The sequence below is a fragment of the Lactuca sativa genome, chromosome 9 (genome assembly GCF_002870075.4).
Source record: "Lactuca sativa cultivar Salinas chromosome 9, Lsat_Salinas_v11, whole genome shotgun sequence".
Classification (NCBI taxonomy): Eukaryota; Viridiplantae; Streptophyta; class Magnoliopsida; order Asterales; family Asteraceae; genus Lactuca; species Lactuca sativa.
In genome coordinates this window covers 140109382-140126277 of record NC_056631.2, presented here as the reverse complement: position 1 = coordinate 140126277, position 16896 = coordinate 140109382, and the positions used below count along the sequence as shown (strand labels likewise).

The window sequence follows — 16896 nt, the reverse complement described above, 5'->3', positions numbered from 1 at the left end:
GTTCGCAGCTTAGCTGTTGACTTAACGTATTGCAATCTGACTCTCCCCTCACTCTCCCCTCAGGCCTATATATACGAAAGTTAGTTAGTAGAAAGAGTATCTTTTGCGTGAATAGTTCCCTACTCGTACCAAAGTGTTCTTTTACTCTGTAATAAAATCGTTATCTTATTTACATCTTTGTGTTCTTAATCTTTTTTATGATCATGACGTTCTCAAATTAGAATGTATCCGTTCCAATTATTCTAACAATATAATTCCAATTATTCTAATAATATAATTGGCTAAATTGGTCAAAAACAATAAAATTAAGTTTATATATGTGGGGAGCATTGGACTTCAATTTGCAAATACGTGTATCCTCTTTAAAGACATTGGTCATTTTCATATATTTTCTGCAATGATAGTTATTTTGTGATATAAAAATGAACGCCACAAGAAGCTCAACCACATTGGATCCTGAGATTCAAACCCTTGGCAATTCCTACAATTTTTAGGAGAAGGATCACGCCATCACGGACATACACATAGTTAACACTGAGACTCTCGTGACAGTTAACCAGAATCTTGGTAGACTAAACATGACGTTCTCAAATTGCATCAACCATCCATATAAAAAAAAATATAATACAAGCAAGCAAGCGATGATGCCTTTTTTCTTAGACCAAGCTATCTATTATACTACATACAAAGAAAACAGCACAGCAGAGCCCTATATGAAGAATCCTTGCTAACAATAAAACATTACTCTTTTCACATTGTCCTTGAGGGCAGGCAAGGGTCTGACACCAGTTCCCTTTGTCCCATTTTCCTGCATTTCTGGTTCAACATAGAACCTTGCCCGAAAGGCAGCTAAATGTGCATAGTATGCTGGCGGAACTGCATCACCAATGACCAAACCAAACACACTTTACTCTTTTTGCCAATCTAGCCAAATATGTTGCCTTTGTGATCATTTACCTCCCAAATGTTGGCCATATACTTTTTTTTTTTTTTACCCATAATAGCAATGTACTTGTATCTCTTTGTCCATATTAGTAACTTTGTTTTTTTTTCCCAACAATAGAAACCTATTAGCATTTTGTTACAGCGACATACTTACATTTTATATCTAGGTACATTGCTATTATGGTCCACTACTGATAATATATTGGTAGTGACTAGTGACCAGTGACAAGTGAGAGTAAAGTATATTGCTATTAGCCCTCTCAATCTTAAAGGCCATGTCTCTGTTTCTAACACAGGGCTTTATTATACTGATAGTGATTGGATTGGAACGGAAACAAGGGTAATTAATGTGAATGGGATGAAATTTGCAAACCATTACTCTAAAACGTACCTATAGATACAGAGCGTGTGCATCTTGCATATGTATAACAAAGATTGTTTGTCAACGACTGAATCCCGTCTGCAGTGAAATTGTTCTCATCCCACAGAACATGGTAATGAGCAGGTCGACTTGTCCCCTGACACATTATTGAAGAAAAAAAAACACAGTTAGCGACTTGAATTGTCGCTTGGCATTTATCAAGAAAAAACTGCTACTTTCAGCATTTTATAAAGACTATTTTTCCCGATTACCAGTTTTCAGAAAGGGAATGAGACAGCTAGCCAAGGTTATTGTTTTTGTATGAATGCTATAATAATAATAGTTCCGTGGCTAAACTGATAAAATGATGAGCATACATAATTTTTTTTTCTGTATTTTACCCAGATAACAAAATCAGATGACCGGGAGAAATACTTTGTTTCATGGTTAAAATAAGTATAGTGTTTTAATCACCAGAGAAAAAAAAATTTGAGGATAAGTTGGTGAAATTACATATATTTCGCCCTTTTCATAACGAGCAAAAAGTAGAGGAATGTATCCAAATGTTAATTACTCGAAACAGAAGAAAGTAGTTGACCTGAATACCGGCATGGCTGCAGAGATAAAAATCAAACTCTGTTGGATGACAAATTTTGGTATCAACAACAGTACCTGAAGAATAAGTAGAATGAAAAGGAGTAAATAATAAAGATTATTCAAATATTCTAAAAAAAAATTTACTTAAACAGGCAATTTACCGGGTAAAATATTTCCACTCTTGTCTGTGGTGCTACGGTCCCTATGATTGTTTGCAAATAATCGTGTATGGTGACGTTTTTGCACAACAATAAAAGTCACTGGTGGTTGGTAATTTGGTTCTAAAGATGCACAAGCCTGTAGTCATAAATTAACCCTAAGTTAGTTACAATATTGATATTATGTGTGCAGTAAAGTACATTGCTATTATTGGTTTAAAGAGAAAATATGTATACACCGACCTTACGAATAGCATCCAATTCATACAGTAACACTTGATAAAATTGCCCTTCGCTCACTCCGTCCCTGTTCAAATTTCAAAACATCACAAAGAATGTGATTGCTGTTTCATTTTTTTCATAAACAATGTATGAAAAATACTTGACAAAATGACCTATATTCTATGACTTGATAAAAAAATGACTCAATGGAAAAAAGAGGCTTTACCCATTATATCATACAAAATTTTCCCTCATTTATTGTTTTTTTCTCAAGTATCAATGATTTATCCAAACAGCATTGCAAAGAAATTTTTTTGTGATGGAAGAAAAGTTTTGGTTACCTGTAAAATAAGATCCGTAGCGGTTTCTGTCCTGTTGCCTTGCGGAAAGAAACTAGAAGATCCCTGCATGAACAATCAACATATAAACATAACATATATATATATATATATATATATATATATATATATATATATATATATATATATATATATATATATATATACACTAGCCGTTTACCCGCGCAAAGCGGCGGACGACAAATAGTTTGTTTCGACAATTAATTTCTTTTCAATGGAGAATGATTATTTTCAATTCAATCATTAGTTTGTTTTAGGAAACATGTCATATTAAAAATAAAGAAAATTCATGAAATGACCAAATTATAGGGTGTTGAGTATTTATTTGGATGAAAAAAGATCTGGTCAAAACCTTGGAAGAGAAGATTTATAGGAGTTTGTTTAAATTTTAATATTATTTTATTAGTGATTAGTTGTACAATTAGCTTAATGATTTGGACATCTTAAAAAAATATTATTATTTTATTCAATCTATTTTTAGAAATAATGGGATTTGTTTTATAAGATAGTAAAGATATATTAATTTAGGTTGGTGAATAGTGAATAGTGACATTTACCTGATCATGCCACCACTGACAGTTCCACGAACAGGATCTTGCCATGTTTTGTACAAATCTTGAATAAGTTCCTGTCTATGAGCTTGAGCACAAACCAATCCCGCATATTTTGTCACTTCAGGCCAATCCTGGGAAGCTACTACCTACAGTTTACACTCTTTTTCTATTCAGCATCACTTCTAGACACAGGGGTAATATATATATATATATATATATATATATATATATATATATATATATATATGTGTGTGTGTGTGTGTGTGTGTGGTGGTCAAGACTCACAGCAGCTATTGAGGGGCTAGAGTCTTCTCCATTTTCTGGGTGAGTGACATCTGCTCCAAATATAATTGTCGGTATGTCACTCACTAATGGTATTCTGCAACTAATAGCATCCAAAAGAACTGTGTTTCTACCACCCATCTGCATCACAATTTACTACTAGTTAGATATGTCTGCAATAATCCTTACTGAATACACATTAAGGTGATCTTTCTTATGTACTACTTAATGGTGACATATAACCTAATCGGGTAAGCAATATATATCTATATATAATATGAGTGTTTCTTTTGACTTAATGCCCATCATTTATTTATTTTTTTTCATTTCGTTTCATTATTTTGGTGTACTGTCATATTCTTTGAAATATTTTTCGATCATCAAACAAAAGACTTATCCAATGATTGAGTAACTGGATCTTTGAACCATCATACTTGGTTTTCCAATGCAAACTAATCCCATGAGAAAACGCGATAGATAGATTGAAAGATGAGTTGTTTTAACTTTTATACCACGGGGTATATTGCATGACATAGCAACGTAGTTTAGTCTTGCTATCAATATCAATATAGGGAATGTAATTTATTTTTTTACCCATAATAACATTGTACTTACATTTTCTTGTTAGGGTTTCGAACCACAAACACAAAACTTAAGATGTGAAGAAGAATTGAAGTTACAAGATTAGGGTAATTGTGCTATGTCCCATTGCTTACATAATAGAAAAAGTAGTTATGTAACTTGAAACTGCTATTATGGGTAAAGATATATAAGTACATTGCTGTATATGAGTGTTTTCTTAACTAATAATAGCAATATGCAATTTGAAAGTTGTAAATTGCTCACGGGTCTCGGGTTATGTTGCTATTATGTTATGGGTAAAAATATAGCTATTTTGAGTAAAATATAAAGTACTTTTACAAGTTTCAAGTTACACATTGCTAAAGATATGTAAATACGTTGTTATTACAGGTAAATATTAGGGGTAAAAACTTAAAGAACACTGATCTTCAAAGAAAAGAAACAGGGCTATAGGATCATATGATTTGTACCTTAACATTGATCTTCAAAGATACATTCGCCAAGTATTGCTTGCTAATCTTGAACACGTATTTCGTAAGACAACATTGAGATATCAAACCGAGATCCGTTTCACATATCCGCTTTATATCACCTTAAATACAAAAAAATAAATTATAGTATTGGTTCACCAATAAGTAGAATGAATAAATGCATACCATATAAGGATCCATTATTATCAGGTAAGATGACTAATAGAAGCTCCAATTCATTTCCTTTTAGCCTGTTCATTGAGACATGATAGACATGCCTTAGTGCTTTCTCAACATGCTCAGGTTTGGCTGTATAAATTGGTATCACCGGGTCTGGATTGAATTCCTGTAGAACAATTAGGGTAAAATAATCCTCTACTTATTTATGAGTGTAAGTGAAGAAAAGTTAATAATACAAGTTTGACCACATAAAATATAAAAGGAAAAAATACAGAAAAGTACCCTCACCATTTTATCGATTTAGCCACTTAGTGATTAAATCATTATACTTTTTAGACAAACGAAAAAAAAAAAAGAAAAAACAAGTTTTCTTGATTACCGGGTTTTGAAAAAAAAAATCATCTCAATCTCTCAACACACATCACCTACTTTCACCGTTATATCTATCTCGCCACAGAACTATTATTTTAATGATTATTGTGATAATAGTTGAGCGTTCAATGGCTAAAATTGTCAAAAATACGTGGTGGGTCTTTGTATTTTGAGTAAAAAATGAATTTTATAAATTGTCAAAAAGGTAGAATGGTTTATAATCAAGTATAGGAAAAGTTATGTGGGTAAATTGATAAAATCTGTACTTTTCCTTCCCCGGAATAAGCTACAATCCATAGATGTTTAGTTTATTTTGATATTTAATAATTTAAAATGTAAAGAGACTGAAATATACCATGCCAGATTCTTGACACATTTGAGCCAATTCATTACAGAATCCACGAGCAACACTTTCTTTGACACTTGGAGAGAAGTTTATGCATGCCCACCGGCTAACAGTCATCCCGTTAATCACTTTCTGCAAAAGTTGTGGATATGAGAAAATGATGGAGGACATATATATATATATATATATATATATATATATATATATATATATATATATATATATATATATATATATATATATATATATATATATAAACAGGCCCAACTGATAGAATGTATTTACAAAAACGAATTTAATACATACCTTGTTCATCATATTCCACTGACCAACTTGAGGCAAGCAATCCTTTTCTTTCCCAGCATCATGATATTTTAGCTGCATATAAGCATTTGTTGGGACAAAAGCTGGAAGAATAAGAAACAATTTATCCAAATAAAAAACATGAATTAATTAAACAAATAAAAATCAAAATTCATACCCAAGGTGCAGGTAGCACTCTTGCCTCTACACATGCTAACTTTTCGCTGATTCGGATACCAAATTCCTTAGCATAAGGATCTTGGTTGTATGAATTTTGGTGAACTGTCTGAATTCAATAAAAAAGAATATTATCACATTTTCTAAATCTTGTTTACAATCGTTTACCATATAATGCATATACAGAAAACGCTACCAAAGAATAGAAAAATGCTAAGAATAAAATTAGGTATTCTAGAATAATTTATTCCAACAACGTTGTTTGCTTCGTTTGATGACAAGGAATGAATTGAAAAACTGTACAGTATTATTAATGACACACATCTTTTTCTTGAAGGAATGGTTGATTCCTCTCATTTCATTAATTTCCATTCCTTACACAAGGTTGTTTTTTTTTTCATTCAATCATAGAAAGTAATGACAATTTGTAATATAACCATTTTTTATTTATGTAATTATTAATGACAATTCATAAATTAAAAAAAATAAATTACAATTTTATTTTTTTTAAATAACCATAAAGTCCATTTTTTTATGACAATCTTATATCATTTTAATGAAGTTACAATATGTTTAGATTTTAAATTTTATAAATAAGCAATTGGCTAATCATAACTAAATATTTTATAGAGTAGTAGACTGTAGATTTAAGACTATACACTTTATTTACATATACTATAAAACATTCTTACATGCCAACCAAATATGATCATGAAATATAATGACTCATTTCTCATCCCCCAAACTTAAAAGAAAAAAAAAAAGCAATGTTCTTGTAAAAGTTCAAAAACTAAACCACTATAGCGACTTCGGATAGATCATAGACATGTAAACTTAAAAAATATTCAAACTTGGCCCTTATTTTGCAAGATGAAGTTTTTTCTTCCTTTTGCATAGACAGTTTTCTTGAAACCAAAAGCCAAAAATAATAGTTGGAAAAGTTAACGAATAAAAAATAAAAAATAAATAAATAAACCTGCAATATATCATTTTCACGATCCTTGGGTCTCTGGCAGGTAACTTTCAATAAAGCTGTAATTTGTTTCTCATTTAACCTTTTTGTATATCGTTGCCCTTCAACAATTTTGCATGCCTGACCAATAAAGAATTCAAAGGTAAATTTATACTGTAGTCAAGTCAAGTAAAGTATACCAACAGAAATAGTCAAAACTTGCATGCATGAACTAATCAGATCTTGACCTCCATTGGTAAATAGTTGGCCTTCTTTTGGTTTCCTACTTGAAGGCAAGGGAGATGAGTTAGCCGAATAGTGAATCCATATATTTCTTGAAAGTATTCAACAACAGACTTCATGTTTGCATTGTCATCAACTGGGAATCTGTTAAAATAAAAAAATAAAAAATAAAAAAAAGTTAAGTAAATTTCTTCAATAGATATACATCCAGCATCACTTCTAGACAAAAAGGTAAAACGGTCATTTACCCTCAGTCATTTTATATTTAGTATCACTTCTTGACCCATCTAGTCTCGTTCAGACAGTTCATTCAGTCCAAAAAAAGAAAGTATTTGTCGATACAACACGTGCTCCATTCACACATCATTTATCGATTTCAACACTTTATCCATATGGAACATAACGAGAAAAAAAAAATTCTTACACTAATTCTCTTGTGGGCTGCGACGTTAATCCAAAAACTCGATATTTTCTTCGTACACTCCCTCTATGAGTCACTTCAACTTTCACTCCTCTAAGAGCCTTTTTAATCTACAACACGTTTGTTTTTTTATATATAGTATATTAAATGCAAGAAAAGTGAGTCATAATTTGTTTACTACAATCAAGATTAAAGAGAAAAGGAATACCTTGACATGGTGAGAATCAGAGAGCGGTCTCGATAGCACATCTTTGCCAAGAAGCTGGGCTACGAAATCTATTACCGGGAGAGCCTCAATAAAAGCCGCTGAAGCCATATCTATACAATCAAAAAATTACAACAAACTTTCCATTTTCCAATTATAATTACGGACAAGAAATTGATCCCACCCTTTTTGGGGACATTAATTTAAGTCATAGTCCAACACTTTTTTTTTGTCATACCAATATTTAGTGACAATCCCATTTGAGTAGGTCGAATACTTTGGTAGAATCCACACCATGACTCCAGGCCTTCTCCCAGCTGCTGCGCTTTCCGAATATTAGGAGAAAAAAAGGACCTTCCCACTGGACAATACCTATTCAGTCATTGTAAACGTAACTTATTTTCATTTCCTTCAATTACACTTTTTGTCGGATTAATTTAAGGCATTGTACTTTAAAAATTGCTCCGGATTACATTGCAACAATTGGGTAGATTTTTCAAAGTATAATTAATCTTATAAAAAAAATGATACTCCATATATATATATATAAATTGCTATTCCTGGCATTTACCCCAAAAATAGATCACCTTCAAAAGCAAAAGTCAAAACAAACCTGTTCTTACCTTTTCGTGGAAAGCTCTCTCAACACTATGTCTAGAATTTGGAGGGCTTCTTGTGAACCATCTGCTCGTTTACCAGCTAGAAATTCGCCTAAATGGTGCAAATTTACATGTGCCACGAATCTAATCACCACTTTGTACTCCCTCTCTCTTCTGAAAAAATAAATTAAAGAAAAACACCGAAATGATTAACAGCATAAAAAACTTCATGCCTCAGGAAGTTTGTTTTGCCATTTATTTGCGCACAACAATGGAAATGTTGACCACCTCAACTTCCTTCTATATTATGTTGACTTTTCTTTACATACTTAATTTAAAAAAAAAAAAAAAAAAAAAAAAAAAAAAAAAAGTTATTCTGACTGAGTGGGCCCACACGGCCCTGCCCCAGAGCATTATGTGATCTAAATCAATATAAAGCGGGCCACACTGCCCTATACCAAACGCATCATGTGACCCACACACACTACTGCTGCTGCTGCTGAGATTAAGATGTGTTTTTGTAAACCCAAAAGCAGCATTGATGTTGATTTTCCATTAAAGTAAGAAATTGATATAAAAAGTAGAAATGTGTGATTCTTACTTGGGACTATTGATCCCATCCTCTTGGTCCACCAGTTTGATCCTAAATTCCTTCCAGACAAATGGCAGCTCACCAGCAGTAAATAAACACTTGCGCCCGTCATAAGCAGGCAACCTCGTCCCCAAATCAGATTCTTTATATCGTTTCACCAACTCTCCCATAATAGCTCTGTTCAAAGCTCGTGATGTTACTTCAGGAAGTATGCTAACCTGTGGGTGTGTGGGTGTAAATAATACTATTATATAATCCACTTTCACAAAATACTAAGAATCTATAAGCAAAGGTTGGTCTTCGTCAGGTGGGGACGCACATGGGTGGCATTTTTTTTTTCTTTAATAAGATCAGTGGTTAAAGTACAATTGTTTGAATTGAATTGATGATTTTAAGACTCTATTATTATTTATTAGTGGGCTCTACTTAAAACAAAGGAAAGGAAAGACTGAAATAATGCCACAAAGACCGTTTGTGTCAGCAAAGGGCCCCAAATCATATCATGATGAAGAAGAAATAGATAAAAAGCAGATGAATTATAGTCATACAGAAAGGAATCAAAGGAAACTAGCTTACATCATACTGGTTCAAGTCCTTATCTGGTAACTGTGCCATAAAATGGTTAGCCTTGACCATACAAACTGTCCCTGTTTGACCATAGCCTGGCCTAGGAGCAAAACTTAAAGACTTGCTTGAACAAGGAAAACTACTCATTTCTGATGATTCATTCAAATTCGAAGTTTTGTTACAATCAAACTCTGGTAGATCTGCCGCCTTCTGGGTACATGGCCTTGAATTTGGACGCATAAAGATGCCGCTTTCTTGATCAGATGATTTCCTGCCACCTCTTCCCCTTCTTCTTCCTTTGTTCCTGTGTGGCTGATGATGCTGGTTTTCATGAGCTGCACAAGGTGGGGATCTCCCATTTTCGCTCGGAAATGTTTTCAGGTTTTTTTCAGCTTCTGGGTGCATCTGATTTTGTAAATTCGATTTGGGTTTCACCGCAAGGTGTTGCTCCACTCCTTCTTTGATTTGCCTTGTGGGCATTCTTGCTTCTTTTTTGACTGTGAATCTTTTTTCTTTTTAACCTCTTATATTTCTGTTAATCATCCCCTGCTGAAAACCAAGAGGAAGTGTTACAAAATCTCTTTAGGAACAACAAAATTCCAAAAATGAAAATAAAATAATGGGAATCAGAAAGTGAAACCAAGAAAAAAGATCCTCTTAGATGCTTCGTATCGAGTAATAGCAACACTAACACCCACAAACTAGGAACTTAAGGGAAAAAATCCAAGCGGAAACAGTTAAGAAAATATAATAACAACACACAGAAGAAAACAAAAACGTTTTAAAGTGATCTGGAACTTACCTAATCAAACAAATGGGTATCAGTCATCATGGACGAGGAGGATGGAGTAAAGAGCTTGAATCTTGAGACCAAGTGATGATGAAGAAGATGAATCTTATAAACACGCATGCAATTGCTTTTTGTGCTTTCTTTATCGACTGTAAAAGGCGTTCTTGAAGAGAGCCTGGTTCCCCCACCTTTAATAGCTTTATTTTATACACTTTGAGACTCGCTTTTTCTCTCTCCTCCTAAAACCCACAAACTCTCTTTCTTCTGTTTGATTTGTGTCTGCGGTTTCTAGGAATGGTGGCACTAACCTCGGGGGATGTAGCAATGGTGGAGGTGATGGGCGTGGGACTGGGAGGAATGTATTGTTAATGCAAACCCATCATTAGAATTTAAAGCAATCATGCACCAAATAAGAATAATTCGAAGTTGCAGGCACTTGTGCAGATTTCTCGACGCATGCTTTGATTACCCCATCTCTTCCAATGTTTTCCCTCTCCACTTTCCATGTCGTATTCATTATCGTTTCACAAATGTTGACATAATATATTTTAAGTTTTAAACAAATAATTTACAGTTGCTTTGGATGTTATAATTGTTACAATAACAAGTTAAAATATTCTATGAAACTACTATTTTATCTCATTTAGTTTTTTTTAGGGCCATTGAAGTTTTTATTTTGTTTTGGTTCGGCAACCAGTTATATTCTATGAAACTACGCAAATGGTGCATGTGGTTTTTCTATAAAACTAACAACTTGTGTGATGTCGCATTGTGGTGGCATCAAAGCGTTTTGTAAGTTTATTGGGTCAAAAATATGGTTTATATTTATTTTGTAAGTTTGTTGGGTCAAAAATATGGTTTATATTTTGTTTTTCTAAGCATTTATTATTTTAATTATTTTGACCAAAAATAATATAGGATTAATTGTACCTTGGACCGAAAACTCATGTGTTTTCGATCTAGTATTGGATTATTTGTATTTTGGGTTTGGCCTTATATATATATATATATATATATATATATATATATATATATATATATATATATATATATATATATATATATATATATATATATATATATATAGGTTGAGGAGTTCATGTGAGGGACATAGCCAAGGAGCTTAAGTGTGTGTATTCTAAGTGTGAGATAAACAAGAAAGAAGAGTGTGCGTGAACTATGTGTATAGAGCATTAATCATTTCATTAATACATTATAGATTCATCTTCTTCTTCTTCTCCTTCTCTTCTATTTTGATCTGACATCATCCAATTAATTGAGATTCCGCACCATCAATTGGATCGGATTGATACATAAGCATATTTGGGGACTTACAAGTGGAATCAGAGCTTGGATTGTATTAATCAATTTTTTCAGATCTGGAGCTTATTTGATGTTATTTTGAAAAGATTTTTGCGTTTTTGGATAGATCTTGGCAAAATAAGAGGGGCTTGTTCTTCGTATTTTTGATAAAAACGAGTTTTTGATCGAGTTTTGAAGCAAAAATTGTGAAAAACGTCGTTTTTTTCGCGATCTAAAGCAGTGTTTTCAATCAGGCGGGTTTTCTGTCCGAGTTTTCGGCCGACGGCTCGGTGGTTTACAGCTCACTGGGGGGTGCTGGGGATCGAACCCGGGTGCTGTGAGTCAACAATCACCAGCCTTAACCAGTTGAGCTATAAGGCAACTTGTTAATTAGCTTGCTTGTTGTAACGACCCAAATTTCACGTCCAAAAATTTCGTTTTAAAAACATTACTTTAGAAAATATTAATAGTTAAAAACATTGTTTGATCAAACCATATCAAAACGTAAACCATGTCTAAAAGTCAAATCATACAACCATCAAAATATCAGAGTATAAATCCCAAAGAATCTCGTAAGTGCGGAAACAGTGTGTGTGCATGATGTGCCGCTACCGCGCCGGCTCTTTCCCCTTCGACGAAGAGGTACCTGAAACCAAAACTGCAAACTGTAAGCATAAAGCTTAGTGAGTTCCCCCACTGTACCACATACCATATAATCACATAACATACACATATTGTCAGGCATATATGGGTGCCCGACCTACCCCTTCGGCCCTCTCGACCGGACATTGCCTAGCATATATGGGTGCTGGCCTCCCCTTCGGTCCTCTCGACCGGATTCTGCCTAGCATATCTGGGTGCTGGCCTCCCCTTCGGTCCTCTCGACCGGATACTGGAGAACTACTTCTCCCCTCTACTACTACCACATAACATGTATCGCAATATCAGTATCTATCTAACATGGCTGGGTATGACTACCCCTTCGGCTCTACCGACCGGATATCTCGGGGACTATCTCCCCCTACTGTCACTAGCACATAGCATCATATCATACTAGTACATAAACGCAACACAGGTAGTAGTAATCCCTAAATGAATATCACAGAGACAATCATCTACATACAACTCCTATTGGTGGGTCGGCATTGTGGCCGTAGACCCACCGCTACTGGAAGGTAACTCACCTCGAAGTAGCTGCTGATCTGAGCGGGAACTGACTGTCTACTGCTGCTGCTGCTCCGGAAATCCTCCGGCTGCAATTCCCACAACATACTTAATCAAACACTACTAACTGTCCTTTGGGTAAAATGACCATTTTACCCCTGATCATGACCTAAGTCAAAATCAGAGTCAACTTCCAGTTGGCCCAACTCGCCGAGTTGGCCCAACTCGCCGAGTTGGCTTTCCAACTCGCCGAGTCCCTACCCAAACGTTTGCCCTGAATCCCGTTCCTACTCATCGAGTTAGGCGACGACTCGACGAGTTCTCCTTCTTAATAGATACTCAAGTCCTTCATCCTACTCGCCGAGTTGTATGAACAACTCGTCGAGTTCATCTTCATCCGATGAACACTTATGCTAAGACTCGCCGAGTTGTATGAACAACTCACCGAGTCTGTTCTTGATCTAAGGAGATTGCCTTGAACTCGCCGAGTCAGGGCATTGACTCGCCGAGTACCTCCATAGATGAGTTCAGCTTCCGACTCACTGAGTCACACCCCGTGACTCACTGCTCACTCGACACTACGAAAAGGGGACAAACTCGGAGACTCGCGAACAGACTTGCCGAGTCACATGAACGACTCGCCGAGTCGTTGCCTTGCACCCACTAAATACACAGATCTGCTCGATTCCAGTCCATGTCATTCATAGATCTGGGCTTCTTTGACACGAATCACACGTAAAGTTTCCAACTTTACGTGTAGATATTCACCAATATGGATTTTAGGGTTCAAAATGCCTCAAAAGGGTAGATCTAGGGTGAACAAGCAACATGGGTCCATAAAGCTAACAGATCTGAGCTCCTGGAGCTCAATCTTGCCTAGATCTAGAGGCCAATCAACGTATTACGAAATATTATGCACATACAAGCTTGGGGGATGGCTCAAGAATGTCTTAAATAAAGCCTTAAGCATAGAAACAGGGGAAAATGGGATATACCTCAATGGAACTGCTGAAATAACACAATGAAGCTTGGATGGCTTCCCTTCTTCTGGATCTACTTCCCTTCTTCTTCAAAACCTTCAAGAGCACACAACAAATGCTTCAACTCTTCAAAGAACAAGCTTAAACGAGGGTTGGGAGCTCTGGGGGGTGGATGGGGGCTGGCCTGGGGTGGATGTGTTGCTTAAATAGGGTGCAAACCCCCGAAACTTAGGGTTTCATCCAACAGCTGTGACTCGCTGAGTCGACAACTTAAACGTGTCCCGGGTCCCGCATCTACTCGGCGAGTCGGACCTGTGACTCGCCGAGTCCAAGGCTAAAAGAAGAGAAATACTCAAATAAGATTTACGTACCAGGAACCAGGTGCTACAAATCTCCCCCACTTATTTTAGACTTCGTCCTCGAAGTCTGCTACTCGATCCTGAAACAGCTTGGGATAATGCTCCATCATCTCGTCCACCGGCTCCCAAGTCCATTCTGAACCCTTGCGGTGCTGCCATTGCACCTTCACTAGCTCCACCCTCTTGTTCCTCAAATCCTTCGACTTCCTGTCGAGGATTGCGACTGGGCGCTCAATGTAATTCAGGCTGTCATCAACCTGAATGTCCTCTAACGGCACAACTGCTGAATCGTCCACTAGGCACTTTCGCAGCTGGGAAACATGGAAAGTGTTGTGGATCTGGCTGAGCTCGGCTGGCAGATCCAACCTGTACGCCACCTTGCCCACCCGGGCTACACCCCTGAACGGTCCAATGAATCTCGGGCCCAACTTGCCCTGCTTCCTGAATCGAATGACGCCCTTTCCAAGGCGACACCTTCAGGAGAACCATATCCCCGACCTGAAACTACAAGTCGGATCGACGCTTGTCGGCGTAACTTTTCTGCCGACTCTGAGCAGTCTGAAGCCTGCTCCGGACCTGTTGAATCCTCTCGGTCGTCTTGAGCACCACTTCGGTGCTCCCCATGACTCTCTGGCCAACTTCACCCCAACATATCGGGGTCCTGCACCTCCGTCCGTACAACATCTCGAAGGGAGGGCGGTCGATACTCGTGTGATAGCTGTTGTTGTATGAGAACTCGGCCAGGGGAAGATAGGTATCCCAGCTACCACCGAAGTCTAGCACGCACGCCCGCAGCATATCCTCCAGAGTCTGGATGGTCCGCTCGCTCTGACCATCCATCTGTGGGTGAAAGGCGGTGCTAAAATGCAGACGAGTGCCCAACTCGTCATGGAATCTCTTCCAAAATCTGGAAGTAAAACGCACATCCCTGTCCGAGATCACCGATACCGGCACCCCGTGCCGCGCCACGATCTCCCTGATATAGATGTCGGCCAATTTCCCGGCCGATATGCTCTCCTGAATCGGAATAAAATGAGCACTCTTGGTCAATCTATCCACGATGACCCAAATCGAATCCACTCAACGCGCGGTCCTGGGAAGCTTCGTGATAAAATCCATCGTGATATCTTCCCATTTCCACAGTGGAATATCCAACGGCTGCATCTTGCCATGCGGCCTCTGATGTTCGGCCTTGACCTTCCTGCAGGTCAAGCACCGCTCAACGTACCATGCCACATCCTACTTCATGCAGGGCCACCAATAATCTAGACGAAGATCCCTATACATCTTCGTCGCCCCGGGATGAATAAAGAATCGGGACTTGTGCGCCTCCTCCATCAAGATCTGGCGCACGCCTCCGTGATACGGCACCCACACCCTACGGTGTAATGTCAAAAGTCCTCGGCTATCATAATCGAAGGAGGAAACCTGACCCACTACACGCTCGCTCTTCCGATGTTCCTCCTTGATAGCCTCCTGCTGAGCCTCCCGGATTTGCTCCAACAGGGGAGTCACCACGGTCATCCTCAAGAAAACGTCCCTGATCGGCGCCACCTTGCGGCTAAGCGCATCGGCCACCACGGTGGCCTTCTCCGGGTGGTAAAGGATCTCGCAATCATAATCCTTCACCACATCCAACCACCGACGCTGCCTCATGTTCAGATTCGGCTGATCCATGAGGTACCTCAAACTCTTGTGGTCCGTGTAGATGGTACATCGAACCCCGTAGAGGTAATGTCGCCAAATCTTGAGGGCAAAAACCACCGCCCCCAACTCCAAATCATGCGTCGGGTAGTTCGCCTCGTGAGGCTTGAGCTGCCTCGAAGCGTAGGCAATAACATGTCCCCTCTGCATCAGTACCGCGCCCAACCCAGAAATGGACGCATCACAATAAACCACAAAATCCTCTACGCCCTCTGGCAGGGCTAAGATTGGCGCCTCGCACAATCTCTGTCTCAGCGTCTCAAATGTAGCATGCTGCTCGGGTCCCCACCGAAAGACCACGGCTTTCTTCGTCAGCCGCGTCAGGGGCACGACTATCTTGGAGAAATCCTGAATAAATCTCCGATAGTAGCCTACCAATCCCAGGAAACTCCGAATCTCAGATGGAGACTTCGGAACCTCCCATCTCATCACGGCCTCGACCTTGGCCGGATCGACCAGAATCCCTACCTGGTTGACAAGGTGTTCAAGAAATAGCACCTCGCGCAACCAGAACTCACACTTGGAGAACTTGGCATACAAGCTCTCCCTCCTCAGGGTCTCCAACACCTCCCTCAGGTGTTCCTCATGCTCCTCCTGAGTCTTGGAATATACCAAGATGTCATCGATAACGACTATCACAGACCGATCCAGCATCGGTCTGCACACGCGGTTCATGAGGTCCATGAACGCGGAAGGAGCATTGGTGAGCCCAAACGGCATCACCACAAACTCATAGTGGCCATAGCGCGTCTGTCACACCCCCGAACCAGGCGGCAGAAACGTTTGGGAGCTGTCGTGACTCAATTGAATACCATAACATTGAATATATATGAAACGTAACAACATTCTTCACCATGCATTAATATAGTACAACCAATAAAGTTTACATGAAGTACATTGTTTAAACATTACATTCCCAAAAATAAATTGTTCGATTCGTTAATAAGTAAACTGCAACCCATCACTGAGTACATTTTCCTTTGATTCACTGGTTCCCTGAGAATACAAGTATTTTGAAAAACGTCAACATGCGAAATGTTGGTGAGTTCATAAGCGGTATTTGAAAAACAATGTTTTGTATCATTTTGAAAACCACCAGAAAATCCGATA

The 16896-nt window shown here is 37.8% G+C and overlaps 1 protein-coding gene across 3 annotated transcripts; it reads right to left on the bottom strand.

Annotated features, from left to right (window-relative positions):
* Window positions 1-584: 584 nt before the first annotated feature.
* On the bottom strand, window positions 585-10763 carry LOC111905171 (protein argonaute 10). Of its 3 annotated transcripts, none has more exons than XM_023900842.3 (22): window positions 10290-10763; window positions 9497-10036; window positions 8930-9138; window positions 8353-8502; window positions 7968-8101; window positions 7733-7842; window positions 7528-7634; window positions 7109-7247; window positions 6885-7001; window positions 5910-6017; window positions 5735-5806; window positions 5438-5560; window positions 4717-4876; window positions 4531-4652; window positions 3482-3619; window positions 3200-3342; window positions 2625-2687; window positions 2305-2368; window positions 2065-2200; window positions 1905-1978; window positions 1337-1463; window positions 585-876 (listed from the first exon to the last, which is right to left on the bottom strand). In XM_023900842.3, exons 2-22 carry the CDS (start codon window positions 9965-9967, stop codon window positions 728-730), a joined length of 2916 nt encoding a protein of 971 aa, XP_023756610.1. In that variant the 5' UTR covers window positions 9968-10036; window positions 10290-10763; the 3' UTR covers window positions 585-727. The 3 variants fall into 3 exon arrangements, with proteins under 3 accessions (XP_023756610.1, XP_023756609.1, XP_042753829.1); XM_023900841.3 differs by having other exon boundaries at window positions 9497-10033; XM_042897895.2 differs by lacking the exon at window positions 10290-10763 and adding an exon at window positions 10128-10144.
* Window positions 10764-16896: the final 6133 nt, after the last annotated feature.

Bases quoted from the DNA above. Each gene is read 5' to 3' on its own strand.
- LOC111905171 (XM_023900842.3), bottom strand. From the start codon at position 9,967: ATGCCCACAAGGCAAATCAAAGAAGGAGTGGAGCAACACCTTGCGGTG. The intron at 7,002-7,108 runs GTCAAGATCTGA...TTTATTGGTCAG, and splicing joins CCAACTATTTACCAATGGAG to GCATGCAAAATTGTTGAAGG. The intron at 5,807-5,909 runs GTATGAATTTTG...GCTTATATGCAG, and splicing joins GAGTGCTACCTGCACCTTGG to CTAAAATATCATGATGCTGG.